The 9462-nt window shown below is 59.5% G+C and overlaps 1 protein-coding gene across 1 annotated transcript in view; it reads right to left on the reverse strand.

The window, feature by feature from the left end:
* MYO15A (myosin XVA) overlaps nt 1–8836 on the reverse strand; it is a gene marked incomplete at both ends in the record, with an annotated part of 48234 nt that extends 39398 nt beyond the window's left edge. The window contains 6 exons of the mRNA XM_084237928.1: nt 866–956; nt 1197–1271; nt 1618–1727; nt 2454–2517; nt 3120–3202; nt 5249–8836. Coding sequence (XP_084094054.1) covers nt 866–956; nt 1197–1271; nt 1618–1727; nt 2454–2517; nt 3120–3202; nt 5249–8836 — 4011 coding nt within the window. The remainder of the gene's footprint in view (nt 1–865; nt 957–1196; nt 1272–1617; nt 1728–2453; nt 2518–3119; nt 3203–5248) is intronic.
* Nucleotides 8837–9462: the final 626 nt, after the last annotated feature.

The following is a 9462-nucleotide window of genomic DNA, read 5'->3' on the forward strand; positions in this document are numbered from 1 at the left end:
AAGGACATGGGACTAAAACTAGTTCAATGAGAGGAAACCCTGAGATTTTTTTCCAGCATGTTGGGAGGATGTGGGCTGTGGAAACGTGTGGCACCATCCTGCTGACTAAGAGCAGACAGGCTGAAGATGATGCCATACACATGAGCCCATGGGAGCTCACGGTCATTCCAGCTGCAGGCCTGTGCCCATATCTACTGTGTGCCTGCACAGAAACTCTTCCAACCCGTACACACCCCACGGTCCCGACGACCATCTTCCCTGACCCCTGCCAAGGCAGCTCTCTGTTGTTAACTCAGGACCCTCTCTCCTCTACTCATTTGGAATTTTGTGCAAGTCATCTCCCCTCCCAGGCTAAAGTGTCCCCAGCGGTAAATGGAGACTTCCCCACAGGTACTTCCCAGGAATCCTTTATTGAGGTTCTAACATTCTCAGGTTCGAAGGAGTCTGCTCTTCAGGAAGTCTCCAGTCTTGCAGACACCGGCCCATCATCTTCAGTGCACCCACCCCAGCATCTACTTCCCAGACCCCAACATCTTCCCCATACCTAGGCCTGTCCTGTCTCTTCTACTACCCAGAACAAGCAGGAGGGTGAGGTCTGGCAAGAGAAGGGGAGTGACTCCCCTTGCCCACATGGCCTCTACTTTGGTTGAGCCTAGGATGGCCGGAACAGGGAGCGACATGAGAAACAGACTGGAGGGGACCCACCCCCCACACACACACAGGTATTGTCATATGAGCCCTCTCTGTGCAACCCTGGACACAGCCTCCTCATCCTCTAAGTGGGGCCAAGAAGTTTTGCCTCTCGGGGAGCATAAGGGACACTCAGATAAGGGTCTTGGGGAGACAGACCATGCAACAGACTCACCTGTTGCATGATGCCCCGTTTCTGGTTCATGGCGGCCAGGTAGCGCAGAATCAGCTTTGTAGACTCAGTTTTTCCAGAACCACTCTCTCCACTGACCAGACAAAGGGGCAGAATGACTTCACCTTATTCACTGCCTCTCTTGGGCCCCCCCAGCCCCATCATAGAGCAGGAGGATGCAGGCAGGTGGGTCAACCTAAAGATGCCAGTGATTACCCCTAGACCCATAGCAGAGGTGGCCTGATACAGACAGGCTGCCTGGGGTTCTCTCTATATGCCCCCATGCATACCCACAAAGGTCCCCAGTCACACTCATTGATTGAAATCTGCTTACCTGATGATTATGCACTGGTTCTGTTTGGCATCAAGCATTTTGGCGAAGGCAAGATTTGCAATTGCAAAGAGGTGCCTGAAGAGATGCCAGGCATCACTGGGGCTGGCCTCTGCCTCCCAAACCTCTCAGGGGGTGGGCAAGGGACCATGTCTGTCCAGTCAAGTAGCCTATCTTGCTCTACCCCTCAACCCTTAGGGGAAGTGCTCCCTGCCCCCATCCATGTCTGAGTCAAAAGAGCTCTGACGCAGAGAGGGCCATGGCCACGCTCTCACTAGGGAGAGACTGCTGAGCTGAGCAGGTGGGCTGCCTGCCACCATTAGCTTCTATTGGTGGCTGAGAGGCATCCAGGGACCTGCCAAGCTCAGACAGGGGCTGAAGAAAGCCCAGGGCAGCTCCCTTCCCCAACCCCAGAGACACTCACGGGGGATTCTCTCCCAGGGCCTTCCCGCTGTACTGCTGCACCTGTTCCGGCCCATAGATTCCAAACATGCGGTACGGGTTCACCGACACCAGAATGCTGCCAATGTATGTCTGCTGGGCGGACAATAGACCATGGCCCATGCTCCTCGAGGCTCTCCGTGGCCCTTCCTCCCTCCCCTGCTCCTGGAGTCTGGAGCCATTTTCACGGTACCTGGTCTCAGTGTGTGTACCCAGGGCCCTCTAACAGTTTTGGGGGTCATCTGTTCTGTAGTGGAATTTTGGGGCACTGTACTGGGCTGAGGCTGCAAGAGTTTGGAGTGAGCGTAGCTGCATAGCCATGATTCTGTCTGTGTTAGGTGCTATCTACTTCATTTATTTATAGTTAGGCTTCTGCCCCCAGAGTCAAACCTCGAGGGTGAGAGCTGGGAGCTCTGGGCTGCTGAGGTGGCCAAAGCCCTTCTGGGTGGCCGTGCCTCTCAGCCTGTGGTTCTGGGACTCTGGGCCTCCACTCTATCATTCTGAGTCAGTGGCTCCTCTCCAACCCACCCTGCCCAACCTCCTCCCAGAATCCAGGTGGATTCTAGGACTCAGGGGTGGGAGTGGGAAATACTTCTGGGTTCCCTCTCTCCAGGTCTCTGACCCTGGCGCCCACCATTCTCAAACTATGTTTCAGGACTTTGGATTTTATAGTGCCAGGCTTTAGCATTCTATGCTCAAATGACAGAAGTCCTAGAGTTCAAACAAGAAGCCACAAATGAGGTCTTGGGCCCAGCAGGAGAAATCTGTACTTCCATTGCAGCCCTAGGAGGCCAGGGTAGCGCCAACGCCAGGACTTACATAGATGAGGTTCCGTTCAAATCTGGTCTTGAGGTTGGACAGCACGGTGGTCTCCTGAAGGTCTCTGTGAGGGCATGGAGAGGGACAGTGAGGGCCCTGGTGTCAGCTGGTATGGATCCACTTTCCCCTCAGTGCAGGACATTGGTCAGAAAGGCCCGAGGTCAAGTCCTGTCTATGACAGGCAAGTTACTCAAACTCTCCGTACCCCAGTTTCCTCATCTGTCCAACAAGTATGATGATCATTGCCCCCACATCTCTGGGTTGGGGATGCTCTTAGGTAGCAGACATAAGGGCTGAGTCACCATGACTGGACAATAATGTTGACGGCCAGAGTCCTCACATTTTGGGCACCTCCAATGTGGCAGCACCCTCAAAATAGACACCCTACCTCCATCTCATCAAAGGAAAACTGAGGTGCAGAGAGGCAAGTGATTTTCCCAAGGTTCCCAGCTGGTTAGAGGCAGGTCTGAATTGGAACACAGGCCCGTCTGATTCACAGAGCTTTGACATGCACAAATTTTCTTTTGGACACTTTACCACCTCCAACTTGCAGATGAAGAAAGTGAGGGTCTGAAAACGTTTCTGAGGTAAGAGGCATCCCTGGTGGGAGCAGGCACTCTGTTGGGAGCCTGGCAGCCCCCCAACCCCACTGCCTTGCCCACTCACTCCAGCTGTGTCATGTCCTCCACACCATCCTCCCTTCGCTGCTCGCGGGACTGTGCAGATGGCAGGTTTCGGATGGAGTGCATCTGTGAGAGAGAGGCTGTGGTCAGCCCAGCTGGAGGGTGCCCACTGGTGACCTGGCTTGGACATGACTGGAACCTGCTCCCAATGTCAGACAGGAAACCCAAGGCCAGGCCAGGTGTGTCCCTTGGGCCTCCTGGTTATGGAACACCATGGCCGGCAGAGCCTGTAGTCAACCCTTGCTCGCAGGGACACATGTCTGCCTCCGCCTGTGTCTTCCTGCAGCAGATGCTTCCATGTGCTCACAAGTGTCCTGACAGGGTTGAGGGAGTTGGGGGAGAGAGGATGTGGTTTCGGGTGAGCACATGCACACAAACTGTTCCCTCTGACTTCCCAGAAGTCCTCCCAACCACATGAATCCTTTCCTCCAGGGTACTACAAATCTCTGCTTATGTGACAACTTGGTAAATAAGTATCTGTATCTTGAATTCATGGGGCCTCTGGGAGAGCTGAAACTGTCTCATTCAGCACTATACCTTGCATCCAGCCTGGGGCAAACATGTAGACCACTGGCCCCCACCCCCCACCATATGCAATAACAGTTAAGCTCATTAGACTCCCCAAGAGCAAGGTGGCTATATTCATGCATGTGTGCCTGGGGGACTGGCCGGAGGCACACTTGTGCAGGCACACACTCTCAACTCCACTTGTTACGTTCTCTTGCATGTGGATAGCAGGCGTGTTCAGAAAAAAGTCCTGATGCCACCTTCGGGCTGCAGGACTCCGCTGCATACATCTATGTGCAGACATTGGACTCTACTGAGGCAATGTGTGCTCAGACCTTGGCACTGTGCACACACTTTGGCATGCACACACACTTTCACTGTTTAGCCGTGGGGACACAGGTCTGCATCTGACCCGCATGGCTGTGAGGACATGTGTGCACCCTGCCTTTTCAGCCTCTCATAATCAGCCCACACCCCTCTCTGAGCGGGCAAGGAAAGGCGACACCAAGAGGAAGTCCTGCGTTTTGCAATGCCTGTCCCCGGGCTGCTAAGTAGGGCACAGTATCACCCCTGAGGCCTGGCCTCCGGCCCACCCATCTGCCCATGTGCTCCAGTGGCCGCAAACCCTAAATAATTCAGCCACTCACGTATTCCAGGGTCAGGAGGGCCCAGGCATCCTTGCCCCTTACCCCCGGGCGCCCTGCGCCCCGTTCCCGCAATGCTGCAGCCCACACAGCACGGGGTACCCGCCGCCGGGGCCAGGGCCCCCCCAGCAGCCACGCCGCCCCTGTTGCCATTGCTGGGCCGGCTGGTTGCCCGCTCCACGGGGCACTGTCTGCAGAGGCTGAGAAATACCCGCTGCCCCCGAATGCCCCGCCTACCCCAGGTGTCCCGGGGGAGGCTCCGGTGACCAGCCCCCTCTGCTGAGGGCTACCCAGCATCGGGCTCGCTTTCCACCATGACTATAGCAGCCAGGAGCAAGCTTGGCACCCCTCAGCTACCTGCCCCACACCCCACACAGGGCCCAGAGAGACTCCTGGCTCAGCTTCAGATCCACTAAGTGACCTTTGGGGCCTCAGTTTCCTCACCAAGCAAGGAGGAGGCTGGGAGTTTGATTCTTGAGCCCCTCACCCTCATTAGTGTCTAGAATCCTGCACACTTTAAATAGGAACCACAGAGAGAAAGAAAACTTCAATTTGGGAGAAGGTCAGCAAGAAGCAGGAGAAACAGTGAGGACATGGATATGGAGATGGGACAAGGTGGACAGCCAAGGCCTGCAATCTTGTATTTTGCCAAAAGTCTCTGAGGGGCAGTTAGGAAGGATGTACCATGCAAACTAGAGCAGAATAGGGCTCCTACAGCCCAAGCTGGAACAAGATCCCTTCCCCTAAAGTGACCTGGGAGCAGTTTCTGGCATCTTTGTCCTGTGCCTTGCCCATCTCCTTGTTTAATTCTTTAGACACTCTGGGAGGTTACTCTCCCTTAGGTTAAGGATGAGAAGACTGAGGCCCAAGTGGTCAATAGCTCACCAAGGCCCTGAGGCTATCTCCTACCATTTCCCAGGTCAGAATCTTCATGCCCTCCCTCTGATCTGTAACCCCATACCTTGTTCCACCAGCTTTTGGGGCCAACCTCTTCCCAAGAGTCCCCATGGGGCAGGCAGTCATCTCTGGGGTCTAGGTGGCAGGATGAGGGATGGGTGTGTAGCCAGGGTCGGTGGGCCTTCATCTGTAGCCAGAGGCAGGAACAGAGCAGACTCCAGGCTCTTGGTTTGGTGCTGGGCTCTGGGTGCTGGGGCGGCTGGGTAGGGGGCTGCAGGGCAGCAGGACCAGCTCTCTGGAAAGAGCTCAGCTTTTGCACCTGTGGCAGGACCACAGCAAAACGTCCAAGGCCTGCCTGACACTGCTCACCCCTCTTGGGCAGAGGCCCTGGGGCCCCAGTAGGTGCCAAAGGGGCTGGGGAGCTGGGTAGAGTCCCCCAGCGGCGCCATGGTGGCCACATGGCCCTTGTTTTGTCACATTCAGCCAGTGGGTGCGAGAAGCTAAGCTTTAGTGTCTTCTGCTCTGGGGAGGGCTTCTTGGGGGAGGTCGGGATTAGAGAATCGTGTTCTGCCGATAGCTGGGGATCCACTGAGGCAGTCTCCTCTTTAGGCTTCTCAGGGATGGGGCAGGCAGATTCAGCCAGCTGTCCAGGACCCAGGTCATGATGTCTATCCAGGAAGACACTGGTAGAATCAGAGGCAAGTTCCTCAGACTGGGGAGCAGGGGGTGGAACAGGGCCCACGTGCTGGAGGAAGGGGTTTTCTGGCACAGTGGGAGGTCTGGAAAAGCCTCTGCGGCTGCCTGGGCCTGCTGGCCAGGGTGATGGTGGGCGCTGAGTGGGAGGCATGTCCACATCCCAGCTGGGAGCCAGTGGGGGCACAGTCCAGGGTGTCTCCGAGTCCTCTGGCTCCTGCTGGCTTTCCAAGTGCTCTGGGACACCTGTGGGCCAGGATCCAGGCCCTGGAGGCCTGTGGAAAGGCTGGCGAACCCGCGGCTTCACTGCCCTTGTGGGTGGCTCACTGAGGCGGCGCCACGTGTGCGGAAGGCGAGAGGGCAGGTTGAGCGAGCCGCGCCTAGCACTGGGGCCCAGCAGAGGGGGTGGCGACGGTGGCCGAGGGGACCCCATCACAGGGGAGAGGGGTGGGCCCAAGCGCCGAGAGGCTCTGTGCAGGGACCGGGTCTCCCTCAGAGAGTGGGGTCGGCGGGGTGGGGGTGAGAAAGGTGGTTGGAAGGGGCCAGCGCGGATGGATGGCTGAGGGGACGCAGGACCCATTGGTGAGCGGTAACCCAGGCCCTGCAGGCTCCTCAGTGAGGGCTGGGGTGAGGGCCGGGGGGTCCAGTTGGGCCTCCGAGATGCCTGTGGGGAGGGCCCAGGAAAGCCAAAGGGAGCCCGGTGGCGGGAGCCTCTGAAGGAGGGTCGGGGTCCTGGAAAGGCCAGCAGGTCAGGGGGCACCTCAGGCCTCAAAGGAGGGTGCTCCATGAAAGCCCACCAACTTGTCTGAGGTGTAAGGGGCACGTGGGCAGGTGCGGCCCAGGATGGCGGATGCCAGCGGAGGGAGCCATAGGGCGAGGCTGGCCTCCGCGGCTGGCTGGAAAGGACCGGGGAGAAGGGTGGGGCCGGGGGAGGGCCAGGGCTGGGCGGCCGCCGGGCCGCAGGAGGGTTGATGAGCGTGCTCCAGTGGGAGGGTGCCCTGGGCACCCGCGCGGGGCTGGGCGCGGGAGAGGCTGCGGGGGAGGGCGGGCGGTGGGAGTTGTTGTTGTTGCGAGCCCGCGCCTGGGTCCTCCTCAGCATGATGGGTGTGCTGGGCCGGTCGGGGTCCATGCCGGCCAGTTTGTAGCCGAAGCGCTTATAGGCTGCCTCCCTAACCGCTGGGCCTCCCAGCCGGGCCTTCTGGCTGCCCCTGAGCCGCGGGATGGGCTTCTTTTCAGACAGAGTCTTTTTGAGGAACCGGGCCAGTGAGGTGGGCGGGCGGGGCGCAGGCTGGCCAGACGCCGGGCTGAAGCCCAGGCCGCGGTGCGCCCCGAAGGCTGACAGGGCGCGCTGGAGATTACGCTGGCGCGGCGCGAGGACGCCCCAGAAGGGGTGGGCATAGGGCACGGCGGGCACCGGCGGCAAGTCCTCCTCTTCCTCGTCGTCATCTGCATCCCCCAAGGGCAGAGGGATGTCCAGTGAGGGGGGCAGGGGCACTTCCAACTTCTCCTTCCCGAACAGTTTCACCTGGGGCCGCGGGAAAAGGCGAAACCTCCGGATGAGGGACAGCTTGGACCTGGCCGGCTTGTCCATGCCTTGCTGCTCGAAGAAGGCGGCGCTGGGCAGGCGGAAGGACGTGCTCGGCTGCTGCCCCGCCGCCTCCTCCGGCTCCTCCTGCTCCTCCAGCTCCGCGATGTCGTCCATGGGGTGGGCGTATGGGTTGTGGGGCGACCAGAGGGGCGGTGGAGCCCACGGGTACGCGAAGGAGGACTCCTCCGGGGAAAGATAGGGCACTTGCGGGGCGTGGATGGCCTCGTGCCCTCCACCATACCTGCCGTCCGGGTAAGAGGCACCGTAGGGCGCCCCATAGGGATCCAAGTAGGGTATATCGTAGGGAAGGTCGTACGAGGGGTCATAGGGATAGTAGGGTGCGTAAGGATCCAGGTAGTAGCCGTGCGGATAGGCCTCACTCTCGTATCCATCATAGCGGCTGTAGGGAGACGCATACCCCGACGGGGGCGCATAGGGGGGCTCATAATCGTAGTAGCCGTAGCTGTAGCCGTAGGTGTAGGCGGGGTAGAAGAAGCCGCCATAATAGTCCGGGTGGTAGTAGTAGTCGTAGGGGTCCTCGGGCGGGTACCCACGGGGCAGCCACGGGTCGTAGGGGTCGCCGACCAGGTAGGGGGCCTGCTCCTCCTCGTACTGGTAGAGCGACCGCCGGTCATAGTAGTCGTCGCCCTCGCGGTGGTAGTCGTAGTACTCGCCCAGGTCCTGGAAGCCCTCGAGCCCATACAGCGACCTGCGGGAGCCGGATTGCCCGAACGGGGCCTCGTCCTCGAAGGGCAGGAAGCCCACCGGCTCCCCCGACTCGTAGATGCTGTGGCTGCGGGGAAACCTCCGCAGGCGGCCTCCGTGCCGCAAGATCTCGGCGCCCGAGGGGAAGGGCAGCTTGCTGGAGCCCACGCGGGAGCCAGAGCGGCTGAACCAGGCGTCCAGCGTGGCCTGCTCGCTGCCGGCCTCCTCGGCCTTCTTGAGGAGGAACTTCTTGGTGAGCCAGTTGATGGCCGTGGACGCCTTGCTGAGCGAGCGCGCGCGTGGGCGCAGGCGGCCGTAGCCGCGCCGGCCAGGGAAGCGGATGACCATGAAGGATGGCTTCTTGCCCTTCATCGCCCGCTTCTTCTTGCCCACGCGCATCTGGGTCATGAGCTTCGAGGTGGACTTGAGCGCGGTGCGCGCCTTGCGCTTGCGTTTGGTCTTTTGCGGGCCCGCGCGGAGACCCCAGAAGAAGGCCGACGCGCTGCGGAACTGCCCCTTCTTGGAGATCTTGGGCGTGCGGTCACGGAAGCCCATGAACAGGCGCGATGTTCCTTTCAGGCTCCGTTTGGGCTTCTCCGGCTCTGGAGCCTTCTTCGCTTTCTTCCCTTTCTTGGCTTTCTTTTCTTCCTCATCCTCCTTGGCCATGGTGGCCCCTGCTTTCTCCCCACCGGGCTGCGGCCGGTGTCAGAAGCTGAGAACCTTGGAGAGACAGCGACCTGCAGGGTCTCCTGCCTGTGGCTGGACACGCGGCCTCCTCGAGCTTGGAGCCGCCGCGACTGGCCCAGGTGGCCTGGGGAGGGACGGCCAGGCTGCTCTGGCCGGACCCGGATTCGGAGACGGTGGATCCATAATTCATCTCCTCCCGGCGCCGCCTTAGGTTTCACCCGCAAGCAATGGTGGAAAGTGTGTGGGTGTTGTTTACTGGAAGCAGAGGAGGTCTGTGCTGGGAGGACTATAATGACCTTAGAGTTGCCCTGAGGGCATCCTTGCCGACAAGGGTCAAGCCCTTCCTGTGTTCCAGCTAGCCCAGTCCACCAAGATGAGTGCTTGGGTCACTGCCACTTCAGAGAGGAAGACACTGAGCCCCAGAGGGGGAATCTGCCTGCCTTAAACCACCCAGTGCAAGGCTGGAAGTGGAGTGCGTCTCCTGAGCCGGGGTGGATGTTCAAAGCCCACCAAGTCTCCTGGCTAGAGAAGAACCTTAGACCCTTGAGGTCCTGGATGAGGGAAGAGGGGAGTGGGCAAGGCAGGCGCGCATGGCTGCAGTGAGT

Source organism: Talpa europaea (genome assembly GCF_964194135.1).
Source record: "Talpa europaea genome assembly, chromosome: 7".
Classification (NCBI taxonomy): domain Eukaryota; kingdom Metazoa; phylum Chordata; class Mammalia; order Eulipotyphla; family Talpidae; genus Talpa; species Talpa europaea.